At 36.9% G+C, this 19,023-nt stretch overlaps 1 protein-coding gene across 6 annotated transcripts in view; it reads right to left on the minus strand.

Annotated features, from left to right (window-relative positions):
- Window positions 1-19,023, minus strand: part of CASK (calcium/calmodulin dependent serine protein kinase) — a 386,140-nt gene that overhangs the window by 82,214 nt on the left and 284,903 nt on the right. For 3 of the 6 annotated variants that reach the window (XM_065900914.1, XM_065900910.1, XM_065900909.1), the window contains exons 11-12: window positions 18,420-18,437; window positions 9,201-9,322 (exon numbers count right to left, since the gene is read on the minus strand). In XM_065900914.1, coding sequence (XP_065756986.1) covers window positions 9,201-9,322; window positions 18,420-18,437 — 140 coding nt within the window. The remainder of the gene's footprint in view (window positions 1-9,200; window positions 9,323-18,419; window positions 18,438-19,023) is intronic. The other 3 variants (XM_065900912.1, XM_065900915.1, XM_065900911.1) reach the window with 1 other exon arrangement.

Here is a 19,023-nt window from a genome sequence, read left to right on the forward strand (position 1 = left end):
AGTGAAATTAAGAAAACACTCTCATTTACCATTGCAACAACAAAAAAAAATATCTAGGAATAAACCTATCTAAGGAGACAAAAGACCTGTATGGAAAAAATTATAAGACACTGATGAAAGAAATTAAAGATGATAAAAATAGATGGAGAGGGCTTCCCTGGTGGCGCAGTGGTTGAGAGTCCGCCTGCCGATGCAGGGGACACGGGTTCGTGCCCCGGTCCGGGAAGATCCCACATGCCGCAGAGCGGCTAGGCCCATGAGCCATGGCCGCTGAACCTGCGCATCCGGAGCCTGTGCTCTGTAACGGGAGAGGTCACAACAGTGAGAGGCTCGTGTACCACAAAAAAAAAAAAAAAAAAAAAAATAGATGGAGAGATATGCCATGTTCTTGGATTGGAAGAATCAACATTGTGAAAATGACTCTACTACCCAAAGCAATCTACAGATTCGATGCAATCCCTATCAAACTACCACTGGCATTTTTCACAGAACTAGAACAAAAAATTTCACAATTTGTATGGAAACACAAAAGACCCCGAACAGCCAAAACAATCTTGAGAAAGAAAAACGGAGCTGGAGGAATCAGGCTCCCTGACTTCAGACTATACTACAAGGCTACAGTAATCAAGACAGTATGGTACTGGCACAAAAACAGAAATATAGGTCAATGGAACAGGATAGAAAGCCCAGAGATAAACCCACGCACATATGGTCACCTTATCTTTGATAAAGGAGGCAAGAATATACAGTGGAGAAAAGACAGCCTCTTCAATAAGTGGTGCTGGGAAAACTGGACATCAACATGTAAAAGAATGAAATTAGAACACTCCCTAAAACCATACAGAAAAATAAGCTCAAAATGGATTAAAGACCTAAACGTAAGGCCAAACACTATCAAACTCTTAGAGGAAAACATAGGCAGAACACTCTATGACATAAATCACAGCAAGATCCTTTTTGACCCACCTCCTAGAGAAATGGAAATAAAAACAAAAATAAACAAATGGGACCTAATGAAACTTCAAAGTTTTTGCACAGCAAAGGAAACAAGACCAAAAGACAACCCTCAGAATGGGAGAAAATATTTGCAAATGAAGCAACTGACAAAGGATTAATCTCCAAAATTTACAGGCAGCTCATGCAGCTCAACATCAAAAAAAAAACAACCCAATCCCAAAATGGGCAGAAGACCTAAATAGACATCTCACCAAAGAATACATACAGATGGCCAAGAGGCACATGAAAGGAGGCTCAACATCATTAATCATTAGAGAAATGCAAATCAAAACTACAATGAGATATCATCTCACACAGGTCAGAATGGCCATCATCCAAAAATCTACAAACAATAAATGCTGGAGAGGGTGTGGAGAAAAGGGAACCCTCTTGCACTGTTGGTGGGAATGTAAATTGATACAGCCACTATGGAGAACAATATGGAGGTTCCTTAAAAAACTAAAAATAGAACTACCATACGACCCAGAAATCCCACTACTGGGCATATACCCTGAGAAAACCATGATTCAAAAAGAGTCATTTAGCAAAATGTTCATTGCAGGTCTATTTACAATAGCCAGGACATGGAAGCAACCTAGGTGTCCATCGACAGATGAATGGATAAAGAAGATGTGGCACATATATACAATGGAATATTACTCAGCCATGAAAAGAAACGAAATTGAGCTATTTGTAGTGAGGTGGATGGACCTAGAGTCTGTCATACAGAGTGAAGTAAGTCAGAAAGAGAAAAAGAAATACCGTATGCTAACACATATATATGGAATCTAAGGGGAAAAATGGTCATGAAGAACCTAGGGGCAAGATGGGAATAAAGACACAGACCTGCTAGAGAATGGACTTGAGGATATGGGGAGGGGGAAGGGTAAGCTGTGACAAAGTGAGAGAGTGGCATGGACATATATACACTATCAAATGTAAAACAGATAGCTAGTGGGAAGCAGCCGCATAGCACAGGGAGATCAGCTCGGTGCTTTGTGATCACCTGGAGGGGTGGGATAGGGAGGGTGGGAGGAGGGAGACGCAAGAGGCAAGAGATACGGGAACATATGTATATGTATAACTGATTCACTGTTATAAAGCAAAAACTAACACACCATTGTAAAGCAATTATACTCCAATAAAGATGTTAAAATAAAAAGTAACTGAGTTGAAGATACGACTTAATTTTCTTCCTCAAATCCTCAGATCTAAAATTTCTCTTCTGATGAAGTACCAACGGATATGTTAGAATTTTTCTTCAGAGTTGTTTGTGGGGGAGTTGTTCTTAGAATTTAATTTTATATTCACAGATCAAGTACCTACCCACTCGTAGCTAAGCAATGAAACACATATATTACAAAGTTTCATTCTGCATATCTCTGAGAATGGCAGCCTATTCCATAAGGAGGTGAGGGGTGGGTCCAGATGGAAGATAATGCCATGGATGGAACACATGACACTTCATAAGCAAAACTGGTAGGACTCAGCATATGCTGTGAGGTTAGCCTTTTGAATGAACTTATTTTAAAAGTGCAACTGAGGACTTCCCTGGTGGCCCAGTGGTTAAGAATCCGCCTGCCAATGCAGGGGACACGGGTTCAAGCCCTGGTCTGAGAAGATTCCACATGTCGTGGAGCAACTAAGCCTGCACTCCACAACTACTGAGCCTGCGTGCCTAGAGCCTTTGCTCTGCGGAAAGAGAAGCCACCGCAGTGAGAATCCCGCGCACTGCAAGAAAGAGTAGCCCCTGCTCGCCGTAACTAGAGGAAGCCTGCACACAGCAATGAAGACCCAATGCAGCCATAAATAAATAAATAAATATTGTTTTAAAAAGTGCAACTGAAAGAAGTAGCACAAGGGAATTGTGGAAAGAGGGTGTTTGTGATACATGTGTTTTGTATCTTGATTGGGGTAACAGTAACATGACTCTTATGTATTTGTAAACACTCACAGAACTGTACACCAGAGAGTGAACTGTACTGTATATAAATTTAAAAATGTAATCAGCACCATCCCCCATTAAAGTAATATACACTCATTGTCAAATATTTGGAAAACATAAATACAATGTTATACACCATTCAAGATACTGGATGTTAATGTACCAGAGTACAAAAGGCTTATTGATATGGTTTCAGAATCCACATTGGAAATAACCTTTAAGAAACTACCATGCTACAAGGTTTGGTGTAGTGACAAAAAAGAATACCCACTATTAATGGAAAAGGCTATTAAAATACTCCTATTTTTTCCAGCTTCACAAAAAAAAAAGACTACATGGGACCCTGAGAAGGTACGAGTAGCTCAGCCTCTGAAGGTCCTCAAATAGGCCTTATTATTCCAGACATATAAGTGCAAATCAACCAGACTACAAATTCATGGATAACTTAGCTTTGGCATTTCCTGACTGGTAACCTATTTAAACATCCAAACTTAACACTGTATCAGCTTACTTCTCAGACACTGAATTGCTCAAAAACATCAAACTATTGCAGAAGTTTCATTTTTTTCCCTTTTAGGAAGCTTCTGAGTTCTAAAAATAAGCTATTCCCAAATATGACTACTAATTTAATATCATCTTAAGAAAAGCAAAATAGTAAATCAAGAGTTGTAGTTTTCCAGTGTTAACTCCAGGTCAGACAGAAAAACTCTCTAACTCTCCCTAAAAAGCAGAAAAGTCATAATAAAGATGTCAATAATATAAAATATTGAGGATTAAGGACATCAATTATTTCTAATGAAATATTTTAAAATATTCTATTATAAAATTGCTTATAAATTAATATAAAACTGCTAAATTAAGTTGCTACTGCAGTTAGTTTTTGCTTTATTAATCTAATCACCGATTATTTTTTAGGACTTCTCAGAAAAATGATCTTAATTAAGTGGGGCATCACATTTACCATGGAAACAGCAGTCTGTAGCAAATGCTAACAGCCGCTCAGAGGTATGACAGATGGTGGGTGAATGTTTAAAACTTAGCTGTCAAAGTCTGGCAGAGAGAAACACATGTGTAATTTAACAATGTTCTGTAACATTGTTGACTTACAAAATAAACATTAATTCTGTAATAGGAAAATTTCTACAAAAACTTAATAAGACTGAGAATCACCACCAAATAACATTTGCAAAACACTTTTTATCTGGAAAAAAACTCTTGATTTTTCAGCCCATCAAAAACACCTCTATCAACTCACCATCCAACGTTATCACACGGAAGTTCCAAAACTGATTCAAAATATTAGTAAAAGACATAATTACACTTTAACACCAATTCCCAAGAAAGCCTAATTAATGAACGACAGGGTAACATTTCATTATTTTAGATTTGATTTTTGTAATCTGCACTCATACTTGAAAAATCAATTCTGGGCAAAATTAGTTTTCCATGCTGTACTGGGCTGAATATTGACCCCTCAAAATTCATGTTGATCCGGAATCTCAGAATGTGACCTTATTTGGAAATCAGGTCTTTGCAGATGTAATTAATTAAGATGAGGTCATACTGGATTAGAGCGGGTCCTAAATCCAATGACTAATGTCCTTATAAGAAGGCCATGTGAAGACATACTGAATAGAATCACACGCATACAGAGGAGAATGCCATGAGAAGATGGAGTCAGAAACTGGAGTAATGAAGCCAAAGAACACCAAGGACTGCAGGCAACTACCAGAGCTGGAAGAGGCAAGGAAGGATTCTTCCCTGGAGACTTGGAGGGAGCATGGCTCTGCTGACACCTGACTTAAGACTTCTAGCCTCCAGAACTGTAAGAGAATAATTTCTTATCTTAAGCCAACCCGTTTGTGGCAGCTTCAGTAAACACACTGCAAATTGTATTTCATTAAAATTGATCTATATATTTCAGATACAGACCATCACTGTACCACTGCTTTTAATTTTTGAAAGTAGACATATTGGAACAAGCTGGACCAAGCACACTTCTTCCTCAAGCCTGTTTATTTCTCCCCACAAAATGAGAAGCAGCATATGTGTGCCAGGTAGAACTGGTTGAATAGCAAATATTTAGACGTTCTAGAACTATTTCTAACTACAGATTATACTAGATGCGTTTTACTAGAATTCAAATCAGAAAGCATTTCCTCCCTCAGTGGAACCACAGTATTTCTTTTGTTTTAATGTAAATTCTTTCAATATGACAGATGTTTTGTTTCCTCCAAACCAATTCTAATAACGTTTCTTTGAATTTTGAGCTTGTTACTATTTTAAAGGCATGACTAGAAAAAATAAAGTACTACATAATCTTTTTTTTTTTTTTTTTTTTTTTTTTGCGGTACGCGGGCCCCTCACTGCCGTGGCCTCTCCCGCTGCAGAGCACAGGCTCCGGACGCGCAGGCTCAGTGGCCATGGCTCATGGGCCCAGCTGCTCCGTGGCATGTGGGATCCTTCCGGACCGGGGCACGAACCCGTGCCCCCCGCACCAGCAGGCAGACCCTCAACCACTGCGCCACCAGGGAAGCCCACTACATAATCTTTTATCTTCCTCAGGAACTTAATCTTGTTTCTTTTTGTCAGCTGAAAAATGACGGCTGCAAACTTAACGATTTTTAGTGTTATTGAATTAATAGGAATTATTTAAATATAATTAAGATATTTCATGAAATGGCTCAGTGGGATTAAATAACAATCAAGCCATGGTCCACAAAACTAGGCCACTAGGTGTCACTACTTGGAATTCTTGAAAAGGATAACAATGATTCTGCAAAACAATACAATCCAAATCCAAGCATGGGATATGGAACACTAGAAGAAAGAAGAATGAATGGTCAAAGTTTGAAAAGCTTCTCCTCAAGTGTTGGTCATACCATGATCCTTTTTTTTATGCATACCGTAAGTACTGAAGTATTGAAACATTTTTTTAATAGTTAGATTTCTCTACATGGCAGCCATTTGAACACTTCACTGATCACATTATTGAAATGTAGCCTGTCAACTCTGAAACAAGAGCTTAATGAGACATATTTAAGGGCTGTAGATCATGAAGGCATTATTTCATTCATGACAATTAAGCTTTCATTTGAAGGATGGCTCAGTTTGGATCTTCAGAACCAAATGCATCCCAACACTGCCCAGGGTCGGCCTCATAGTCAGTCATTTCAGGAGAGTTCTGGGCTTCACAGGTAGTGCTTGTCTGCAAAATTCTGTAGACACGGTGTCTTTTTATTGGGCACAACTCATTTTCAGCCCACCAACTCCTTTTCAAATCGAGATGCATTGACAGGGCACATACTGATACTACAGACACTTCTTTAAGTGTAATTAATAAAAATTACAAAGGAATATAAATATAATTAATAAAAATCCAAAGGAACTTTAAACATGTTTTTCCTCACTAAAATCTATGAATCTCTTCTGAAGTTGTAACAATGTCTACCCAAGAATGCAGCAGTTATTCAAAATAATCATTTTCAGTGAGGTCTGGCAGCCTGGCTCAGTTCCAAAGTCCAGTCTGTGTCTGAATATCTGCCCCTCCTTGTAGAAACTAGCAATGTTCTTGCATTTCCCCTGTAGTCTCAAGCTTGGTATGCTCAGATACCTTGTTACATTAAGTAAGAAAAACCCAACTTTGAAAACGAATTTGGGCTACTCTTAGCCTTTAAATGACAAAAAGTCCTTGATCTAAAGGCCAGTAAATCTTAGCAATGACAACCACTGACTGCACTGAAATAAACCAAATCTCCATGCTCTGCTGCAGCTTCTTTCAAATAGCCCGCTTACTAGTTCTAGTAAAGGCTGTGACTTCTGCAGAAAATTCACAATTGTCAAAACTTTCTGCATCTGGGACTTCCCTGGTAGTCCAGTGGTTAAGACGCCGCACTTCCACTGCAGAGGGCGCTGGTTCGAACCCTGGCTGGGGAACTCCCGCATGCCGTGTTGTGGCACGGCCAAAAAACCAAACAAAAACAAAAAAAACCTTTCTGCATCATATGAAACAATGATAAAGAAGAATAGATATTTAAATAGCCAATGAAAAGAGGTCAAACTCTAATTCAAATAACACATTAACAATAACAATGATGACAACGAAGGAGGACAAAATGGAATGTTAGGAGCTATCCACAAAACAGAACGAATTTCAAGGGCTTTTTGGTGTCCAAGGAAAGTAACAAGTTACTTGAAATAAACTTAATCTGAAACGTCCTCAAATTACTTAGGATAAATTACACTAAAGAGAAAACCCATTTCCTTATCTTCCTGAGCACATTTTTTATCTTTACTGAAGTATAATTGACAAGTACAATTGTAATATATTTAAAGTGTACAACATGATGATTTGATAAATGTATACATTGTGAAAGGATTCTCACAATCAACTTAATTAACACATCCATCACTTCACGTATTTGTCTTTTTTTTGATGAGAATACTTAAGTTCTATTCTCTTAGCAAATTTCAATTATAAAATGCAGTGTTAACTATAGTCACCACGCTATACATTAGATCCTCTGACCTTATTTATCTTATAAATAAGATAAATACCAACTTCTCCCCATTTCCCCCACCTCCCAGCCTGGGCAACCATCATTCCACTTTGTTTCTATGAGTTTGACTTTTTTTTAAGATTACACACATAGCTGATACCATGCAGTATTTGTCTTTCTCTATCTGGCTTATTTCACTTAGTACATTTAAAAACTATTTCCCAGTTCTCTTGCATCTAGGTAAGCATGTAACTAGTACTTGTCAATGGAATATGGACAACTGTGATACAGGCCACTTCCAACCTTGACCCTGCAAAATTCTCCATTTTCTCTCATCTGCTGGCTGGATGCAAAGGATGCAGTGGAAGATTCCAAAACCTTGAGAGATGGCAGAATCACAAAGTGGAAGAAGCCTGGATCCCTGAATGCCTCTGTGGAAGAGACTCTTCCTGCTCCTCCCCTCCTCATCTACCTGCATTGGACTGTGATGTGAGCAAGAAATAAACTTCTATTCCGGTAAGCCACTCAAATTTTAGGATTGCATGCTGTAGCAGTTAGTCCTGAATTAATACATACACTATTTAAAAAGCCTAACTAATCAAGAAATAATAATTAATTTGATTTGACCAAATCTATGGATAGAAGCAACTGTTAGATACCTATGACTGCACTTAGTGTGAAGTTGAAACATACTATGACACTCTTGGCTTAGCTTTTCCCAAACTGGTCCTTACCAATTCGACAGGATTGTGAATAAAAGTTCTCTGCCCAAATTAGTTTGAGAAATGCTATTAGAGTTAATAAGGTTTCTTTGCTATAGGACATCTTAGAGCTGCTATATACTAACACCCATTGTGAATCCGTATAAAGGGAATAAAGAATGCAGCATTTTCCAAACTTATATAGTCACTAAATAATTTAACCAATACATTTAAGATCTGCTCCCCCCTCTCGAATGGCAAGACCCACCACTATCTCCCAGAGCAATGCTCTGTAGAACACATTCTGGGAAATTTTGCTTTAGTTTAATCCATGTCACATGGTTGATTAATCAGAGTGAGCACCAAAAAGTTCTAGACATCCCAAAGCAAAATAATTCTCTTATTAAGGGAAGATTTTTCTTGTAAAAAGACTTATATGTACTAGTAGACTAATATGTACACTAAGAAAGTTTTCACTGCTGAAGTTAACCAAGTTCTATAAGAAAGGTATTTTACTTAAAATGTGACTGAAATGAAGGCAGATGTGAACTGTCAGCTTCTGACTTTTCCTTTTATCTGTCAGTGGAGTCTGTCATATTTAATGATGGAATACATTCTTACGTTTTAAGGAGAAGACACTGAGTTTATGAAAACCAGCCACGTTAAGTATGAAATGTGTATGTGAATACAGTCCATTGCACAATATCTTACTTTTCTCTCTCCTATATTCATGTTTGAGGTGCAATGTTTGAAAACAATGTTTAAAAGCAATAAAAGGTAATCACAGCTAAGATTCAGGAAGGATTCTTCTAATAGAAACACATATATAAAATATATAACTTTTTCCACTGTGACTTGTTAGGCTATACTGCATTTGTACCATATATAAGATACTATATTTCAGTTATGAATCTATGATGGATGACTTCCCACGTTTCTCACAGACTGAAAGCAACTGAAAAAGGACTGTTATGATGGACATTTGGATAGTCATGTAAAGTAAAACGGTATGGTAAATGTTCAATTTACCCAAAAAAATTAATAAAAAGAAAGACTTACATCTAGTAGTGTGTGAAGATGCTGATCCTGGAAAACACTGTGTAGGAAATCTAAGTCCTTTTCACTGCAGTCTGTAAGTGCATGAATTTCTTCCAGGCTGTCCAGCACCTGTGAGACTGCTCCTAAGGGAAACAAACAGAAACAGCCAGTAGAGAAAGTCAATGTCAAACCAACCTTCATAAGCTAAATGTTACACCTCAGAACTGCGGGCTAACAGACAGAACTTCAAAGGTTCAGGTCTTTACTGAAAAATAGACTTAAATGCATTTCATATCACTTAAGGATAGAGTATTTGCAGTGAGTTTCTGTTCTTAACGACGTATTTGTGTGTTCCTCATTTTTCAAAGTAAATACTTGAATTAAGGAAATTCATCAACTATAACTGAGCTACTAGAAGATCTGGGTGCAGAACGTTATATCAATACATCAGAAACAGAGTGTGGGTTCCAATGACCCCATGATGTTTTGAAATATTACAGAAGTAACATAGGTGGCCATTTCACACAGGTGCATTCCACCAAGAATGGAAGGTAAGGTCGGCTGTAGATCTGAGGGACAAACCTTCAACTAGGAGCTCCTGCTGTGTAAAATAGGCTTCTTATGATTTTTAAGGCTCAAACTTAAGTTAGCAAAAATCCCACTCCACTCTTTCTCCTTCCTTTACATACAAAGTCAAGGGAACCAAGTTGTTCTTAGTCTATTAGGGCCCTTTTTATTCAAAGGACAAAGACAAAGGGCAGGTATACTGACTGACACTTTCAAATACCATATTAGGTACTAGGGGAAATCATTTTTGCAGGGCAGTGTGGTCACTTTCTTTAAATTTCCTCTAATAACCAGGAATCCAGAGAGGTAGCAGCAGGGAGAAATACACACCGAGCAGTAACAAAGTCACTTAGCCTTAAAGAAGTGATTAGCCAATTTTACTTTGCAGACAACATGCACATACACACTGCAGAGAAAGCAAAGCACCCTGAGAGGCTACGCTTCAGAACGTTAGTGTACACAGTGTCAGAGACATTCTAACGGTAAGTGCCTCACTGCACATGTAACTCTTAGATTCATAGTTTTCAACCAGAAGCAATATTGCCCCTCAGGGGGACATTTGGCAATGTCTGGAGACACTTTTGGTTGTCACAACTGTGGTGGTGGTTGGAGTGAGGGGATAGGTTGTGCTACTGTCATCTAGTGGGTAGAGGCCTGGGATGCTATTAAACATCCTCCAATGCCCAAGATGGCTCCCCAACAAGAATGAATTATGTAGCCCAAAATGTCAATAGTGCTGAAGTAGAGAAACTCTGCTTTACATAAAGATAAAAGATTAAAGATAAAAATCTTGAATTCTCTATGCTGTTTCTAGCTACTTTTGGTCTTGGACCTCATCCATTCACATGCACTTATTGGTGACAATGTAAATTAGTACCACTTTTCCAGAAAGCAATCTGGTAATTTGTATCAAAGAGCCTTAAAAATGCTCATGCACTTTGATTCAGTAATTCCATTTACAAAAACCTACATTAAGGAAAAAATAGGAAATGTACAAAAAGCTTTATGTGTAAGGATATCGATCATATAAAATGGACAAATATCTAATAATTAGGGAATGATTACAGAAATTATAGAACATCCATATAAGGGAATATATAGCCACATGAAAATTGTTTTTGAAGAATTTTAAAGACAGAGAAATCTGCATGATGGAAAATTCAAGAAAGCAGACTGCAAAACCTCATAAACTATATATCCCCAATTATAAGTGAAAAAATATATTTACAAATTCAGAAAAAAACCCCAACAGAATGAAAAATACCAAAAAGGTAATAGTAGTTATGTTTATTTTCCTATTTATACTTCATTCTGTTTTTGTCCATATGTTCCAAGGTTTCTACAATGGAAAAAAAAGCTGCTATATAAGCAACTGCTTTCTGCAGTATTTAATTATGTTAAAAATCTGGGGCTTAAGACACACATCAAGTGGTTATCCACATGGAAATTACTGTAGCTAATTTTTTAAAAATTTGACTTTTATTTTGAGATAATTGTAGATTAACATGCAGTTGTAAGAAATAGTACAGAAAGAGCTCATGTACCCCTCACCCACTTACCCCCAATGGTAACATCTTGTAAAACTGTCATATATCATAACCAGGATATTGACATTGATATAGTCAAGCTACAGAATATTTCCATCACCACAAGGATCCTTCATGCTGCCCTTTTATAACTGCAATAATTTCCCCCCTGCCCTTCCCCCTCCTAACCCCTGGCAACTACTAACCTGTTCTCCATTTCTATAAATTTGTCATTTCAAGGATGCTATATAAATGAAACGATACAGTATGTAAACTTTGGGGACTGGCTTTTTTGACTCAGCATTAATTCTCTGGAGATTCATCCAGGTTGTTGCATGTATCAATAGTTTAATCCTTTGTATTCTTGGGTAGTATTCCATGGCAGGGAGGTACCACAACTTCCCCCCCCCCCCATAGTCACCCACCCTTTGGAAAAGGGTATTTTATTTTATTTTTTTAAGATCTTTATTGGAGTATAATTGCTTTACAATGGTGTGTTAGTTTCTGCTGTATAACAAAGTGAATCAGCTATACGTATACATATATCCCCATATCCCCTTCCCTCTTGCGTCTCCCTCCCACCCTCTCTATCCCACTCCTCTGGGTGGACACAAAGCACCGAGCTGATCTCCCTGTGCCATGTGGCTGCTTCCCACTAGCTATCTATTTTACATTCGCTAGTGTATATACGTCCATGCCACTCTCTCACTTCATCCCAGCTTACCCTTCCCCCTCCCGGTGTCCTCAAGTCCATTCTCTACGTTTGCGTCTTTATTTCTGTCCTGCCCCTAGGTTCTTCAGAACCTTTTTTTTTTTTTCTGATTCCATATACATGTGTTAGCATACAGTATTTGTTTTTCTCTGACTTACTTCACTCTGTATGACAGTCTCTAGGTCCATCCACCTCACTACAAGTAACTCAATTTCATTTCTTTTTATGGCTGAGTAATATTCCATTGTATATATGTGCCACATCTTCTTTATCCATTCATCTGTTGATGGACACTTAGGTTGCTTCCATGTCCTGGCTATTGTAAATAGAGCTGCAATGAACACTGTGGGGATGTACCACAATTTGATCATTCATCTGTTGATGGGGCTGTGGATACTTTTAAATTTTGAATAATTACACATACCAGGTTATTGGTATTCTTTCATTGAAAATATTAAGTGGATACTAAGCAGAATAAAAAAGGTACAAGGCAGAAACCAGTCCTTATTTCCCCTGCTATTCCTGAAAATGTATTAACCTAATCCACTTCCTTCTACCTGCTCTTCTCAGGACTTTTACTTTGTTCTGAATAGGAGAAAAAAATCTGGAAATTAGTTAAAAATCAGCTCTCTCGTCCCTTATTGAAAGCCTTGGAAAGCAAGAGATGATGTAAAGATATTAGTCCCAAATATCCCACTGAGCCCCTGACCCCAGCACATCATCAACAGGAGAATTAAATGATGCCAGGTTTATAAAGTTAGTAAAGCTAGTTCTAAGCTTCTGGATTAACTGCAACAACAAAAATACTAATGAAATATGGGGTTTTTTTGTATATTAAAAAAATTCAACAGATAGCACAGAAAGCTAATGATCATTTTCACTCAGTAATCTTACCTAGTTTTTATTGTCTCTATCCAGCACTGCTTATGCTGATATATAATCTAGGTAGTAGTTTATTAATACTATAAGATTAAAATAAAACAACCTTGTATCTAGCGAATACTAAGATGGAAAGTCTAACCACTGGGAAGGAATTTTGGCTGTACCCGATCAGGGACGTATCATTTGTTGGTCTGTGAACTCCCAAAGCTCTGTGCAATTCCTGTCCTACCAGCACTACCCTACATTTGCGTTTGCTCACTCTTCGTTTCTGTGCTGTGAGGTCCTTAAGGCAGGTGTATATTTGATCCATTTTATTACATCCACAAACTATGCCTTGAATTAATTAAGTACCAAAGAAACAACAATAGCAGCTCCCAATTAGTAAGTGTTTGTTATGTGTCAGGCACATCCCCAGGACAACACAGTAAGGTAAATATAGTACCTGACCTTTCCAGATAGGGAACTGAGGTTCAGAGAGGTCAAGGAAGGTCACAGCTAGAAATGATACAGCCAGGACTCAACCCCAGTGTGTCTGGATCCAAAGTGTATGCTCTTCTTGACTTACTACAGTAACTGGCCGTACTAGGAAACATAGGGGGAGCCTTCAACAAGAAGTGACGTGTGGTTTATGCATGGATATGGAGGTTAGAAAAGAACCTGAACTCTACTGGGTCAGACAATAACCAAAAAACCTTTACCAAATGTTCCTGCTTTTTGCCAGGTGTGAGGCAGGGGGTTCAGGGAAAACAGGTATGATCCCTGGTCTCAAGGAAGGGGCTCTCAGGCTGATGTGGGAAGTAGGCATACTATACCCTGAAGCAAACAATAGAGAAGACATAAAAAATAAAGTGGTACAGAAATAGGGCTGCCCAGGGAGGAGCTGGGACAGTCTCAGAGAAGAGGTGGATGAGCAGGAACTCAGCACCTCCACCTAGGTTTCCAATGTGCTCTGGCAGACCCAGCGGATGCTTTGCTGGAAAGCACAAAGGCATCTATTGCCTGTGTCTCTAGTAGGCAAGACCCACCAGGTCAACAGGTCTATTTAATTTCCTTGGATCTGTCACCTTTTTTGAACTGATTTATAGTCTTATCTTGTACCCAAATGTGATTAACTTTGTAGGTTTTCAATCGTGAAAGGAAGCATTTGCACAGGTGTACTCAAGTTGCCTACTTCAAGCTCTGAAAAATGCCCCTAATTTAAAGTTTCTGGAATTAGCTAGGAAAATTATAGTTTTTATTCAATTCCTCCTTTGTCTTTTCATATTGAATAAACATATATATTTGGTCTAACCTCAAAATCTTTCTTTATCCTTGATCATTTTAACACTTCCTACTGACACCTCTTCTAAGTTTTGTTATTTCTTTGAGTATGACCAGCAGAACCATATATCTCACAGATGCGTACGATTGATATCCGCAGTTCAACACCCAGCCCATGTAAAAATCTCATAATTTTTCAGTTCATTATAAAATATAAATGTACACAAAGACATTTCTGGGGCTTTTCCATTGCTATTGTTTTTTTTTTTTTTTTTCATTGCTATTGTTTTAAACACAGAGGCAGTAGTAATAATTAATACAACACAACACACACAAGCTCTTAAGCTGTTACTAGTATTTATTTTGCTGATCAATACTGTCATATATGAAAGAGCTATTGACTTTCCTCAAACTCTGAAAAGGATGTTTTTCTCTATAAAACCGCTGAATAAACTTGTAACTATCTTAAAAAACAAACAAACATTAGTACATAAGTTCACCTCAGAGGGCAATTTATCTAATGGCAGGACTGTAGGTATTCTATTCACTTTTGTATTCCAGGCTGCATTTTGCAGTGTGCTTTGTACAAAGAGACACAATAAAATAGGTTTGATTAAAATGATTGTTTTCTGAGCAAATTCTAAAGAATTGCAAATAAAATATTATAATGAGAAATATGTAACCACTGAAAACAGTTTATTTTATAGCAGTTTCCTCAAAGTCACAATGAAAATTATTTTAATACTTCTATTTGTGTAACAGTTTATAATTTCCAAAGTGCTTTTCACAGTTATTATCTTATGTGATTCCACAATAACCCTGTCCTGTAGACAAGTGTATTTATATTTGAAAAATCGGACGCTCATTGGGGTTAAATGACTGTGGAGCCACATCAGTGAGTACGAGAGTGAGTCTTAGAACCCAGGTCTCTAACACCTAGTCCTTCCACTACAGACTGGTCCCTCCTGAAACCATGTTTTACCCTCAGCAACACACCTGAATAATCTGCATTTGGTAATGAGATGATATCCAATTTCTATTTTCTTTTTGATCTGAATTTTGTTTACCATATAAGGTTTATTTTCTTACGCTTTGGTCCAAACTTTCACAATGATAAATTTATTAGAAAGTAATCAAGCCTTGTCTTCAGAATAGTATTTTGCTTTAACTTTTGCATAATTCATTTGGTAATCAAGTTTGTATCTAAAAATTAGGTTGATAATCATACATTTTAACTTTGAACATTTCTACTTTTTCCAAGAATCTCACTGATACTTTCTAAAAAGTTTTCTACTACTGTTATGAAGTAATAATCAAAAGAAGCAAAAATACATCACCTGTTTTAAAAATGTTTTCTGAGTCTATTTCTTTAGAGAAATATGCTTTAAAGGTCAATAAAACTTTGAGTCTAGAACAGTTTCATTACAAGAGTGGAAAAGTCTCATAAAAAAGTTGACTGAGTAAAAATAACCTGAAAGGAGGACAGAAAAATAAATAGTAGAATGTTAAAAACGTTCTCAGTGTCAAAGTAGGTTGAGTCTGTCTTAAAACTATTTCCCCCTAGCTTTACTATAAAAAGTTTCAAACATATGGAAAGTTGAAAGAACTGTACTCACCACCTAGATTCTACAATTAACAGTTTGCAATATTTGCTTTATCACATATCTGTCCACACATCAATTCATCTTATTTTTCATTCACCTCAAAATAAGTGGCAGATGGTCAACATCAGTACACTTCACCTCTAAGTACATCAGCATAGATTTTAATACTTCTGTCTCTCAGGTAAAATTTACATAGAGTGAAATACACAAATCTTAAGTGTACCATTCAATGAGTTTTGATAAATGTATACACTGCATACATCTGATAAACCGCATATATACCCATGTATGCAGTTATTTCAGCAACAAAGATTTGTATGTGTATATTTTAAAAATTATATGTATAGCTATAAAACTTAATATCACTGAGCAAATTCAGCATCTCAATCTAGTCTAGTTTCTCCTGAAGAGTTATCAATAACCTCTATTTCCTATTACATTAGCAGTCCTATTTATATAACACCGAATCAGTACACATACATTCATATCACTCACTCAATTAAAGCCCTTCCTTGCAAGCACAGTAGCATTAAAAAAAAATCTGCTTACTAAGGTAGAATTAAGTTAAAATTCATCAATTTAGGTGTACATTTTCATCACTCCACAAAAGTTCCTTTTTGCCCCTTTGCAGTCAATCTCTCCCCCCACCCCTACCCCTGGACAACAGGTTTTATTCCCACTGTACAAAGCAAATCCTGGTTATCAGTCAAGTTATAAGCAATAGTGAATCCTGTAATGAAAACTGTATTTTGGACTTAAGCATCTGTGCTATATCCAATTCAAGTTATGAAAACTTACACATGGTGATAAATGCTTTAGATTCTTTGTGTATAGATTATAGTGCAGATGCCTTCAAATTTATTAGTTAAAAGAAGTAAAAACTCTGCAAATGTATTCTGTCAGAGTACAGATACCATAATTCTAATGCCATTTTACTTGTTAAAACAATCTGTATTTCCAAATAGCAACATCACTGGGCACAAATTTGTCAAAGTACTTTAAATAACATTCTGCGGGTTGTTAAGTGCCCATTCATAATAAGGCCTTACAACTAAGGAAAAGCACTACTTGATACCTCCAAGATGTTTTCATTCCCAAATGACACAATAGGTCTGCTGATTGAAAAAAAAAAAAAAAAAAAGGAGAGGGGTACTAAATCTGGAGAAACAAAAACAGTTACAAATGGGAAGTGTCTTACATTCCAATGGTTATTAACTTGTACATAGTGGGCAGCCTCTGAGATGGCCCCCAAGATCCCTGACTCCTGGTATTCACACCCTTATATAATCAATTCTTTCCCTGGAGTGTAGGCTGGACTTATTAACTCACTTGTAACAAGCACAAGAGGGCAGAAGTGATAGGACGTCACTTCTGAGATCAGGTTATAAGGACTGTGGCTTCTGTCTTGGGTGCTCTCTCTTACTTTTGCCCTCTCTCTTTGATCATCTGTGCCAGGGTAAGCAAGCTTCTAGGCTGTGAGCAGCCCTATGGAGAGGCCCAACAGTCTGTGAGGAACTGAAGCCTGTCAACCCCCATGTGAGTGAGCATGGAAGAGGATTCCCCCTACAGCTGGGCCTTCAAATGAGATCACAGCTCTGGATGACATCTTGACTGCAATGTCATGAGAGATCTTGAACCAGAGGTACTCAGCTAAGCCATGCTCAGATTCCTGACCAATAGAAACTGTTAGATGATAAATGCTGTTTAGAGCTTATTCATTAGAGAGCAACAGATAACTAACATACTGTGAGATTTTTATATTAAATTGGCTGCAATTTGAGCTACAAGTAATTAATGCAAGAAAGTGTGGCAATGAATTTAATTAGTAGCACCCAGATTTTCTATTTATCTTTGTCTCTTATATACTTTCCCCCCAGTAAGCACAATGTTGAGGTAAAGATTTATTCTATTATTTTAATTGAAATTATTATTGAGATAATTGGAGATTTATATGCAGTTGTAAGAAATAATACAGAGATCCCTGTATTATTTTCCTCACTGGTAACGTTTTACAAAACATAGTGTAATATCACAACCAGAATACTGACATTGATACAATCCACCCATCTCATTTAGATTGCCCTAGTTTTACTAATACTCATTTGTGTGTATGTAATTTCTTACATACTTTTTACTTTACTATTCTCACATACTCAAATTATATCCCTTTGTAATGAAAATCTAGCCATTACATTATTCTTTATAAATGTTCTTTCTGATGGTAGAAGTTAAGAGACATGAATCCAGGAGTTTATTTCACAGCTCCATGTCAATAAGCTAAAAATAGAGTCAGTAACAGAGTAAAAAAGACTGCTTATAGATTAAAGGAACGTTCACTTACCCTGAAAGTTTTCTTGAAAGCAAACTATAAAATAAATTGTTAGCCTTTCCCTGGAATTAATGTATTTGTGCTTGAAATTCAGATGTGAAATAATATTAAGTGCACTTAAAATTTTAACACTGCCTCTTTTTCCTCTTATGAAAGAAGTAAGAAGTATTATTTGTATAACAATGCTTCAGGAAATCAATATATCCAAGTTTTCATTGTATGGTCAAGCAGTGTTAAAATTCGTAAATAAACATCTAAGCAGAAACAGCCAAGGAAAAAGTCAAGCTGATTATGAACCATGCAAAGCCAAACACTTTTGCATAAAAGATAAACCTTAGAGGAAAGCAAAGGGATACCTACTTTCTGCTGCTAGAAGTCCTAGGAGGAAGGCAGCATATGGACAAACAACAAACAGTATGATTTTAGAGCAAGCGGGTTATCAAGCCACAGTTGGGCCCAGTAGATGAGCCACAAGAAGCATGGTCTCTTAGCTGAGCCCAAAGTGAGCCCTTGTGTTCCATGAGAACATCCCCTGGGTTCTGATTCTGACTTCTTTGATTTGAAAGACAAGAACAGAATATTTCCACTTTGTTAAGTAACAAAGCAACAATACACTGTTTATCTTAAGATTAAACCTAACAAATTCTAGAGAATGTATAATGGACTAATTTCAATAATCAAAATAGGAAAAAATATATTATATAAACATTATTTTACAACGTAAACAGCATACCTAAACATGTTAAACTCTTCTTTAGATGACAAACTGATTCATTTTAAATTATTTTTTCCACTGTTAATGAAAGGCTCTGTTAAATTATTTTTTAAAAATTAAAATTATGATTTTGAATAGAATTTGCAGGGAGGAAAATAGGATTGCCAGCTTTTAATTTTGTCAAGCAAGGTCATTAAGAAAAAAAATTTAACAAACTACCATTTACTATCATTTCACAGAAAGAATAGA

This window comes from Phocoena phocoena, chromosome X (genome assembly GCF_963924675.1).
Source record: "Phocoena phocoena chromosome X, mPhoPho1.1, whole genome shotgun sequence".
NCBI classification, from domain to species: Eukaryota; Metazoa; Chordata; class Mammalia; order Artiodactyla; family Phocoenidae; genus Phocoena; species Phocoena phocoena.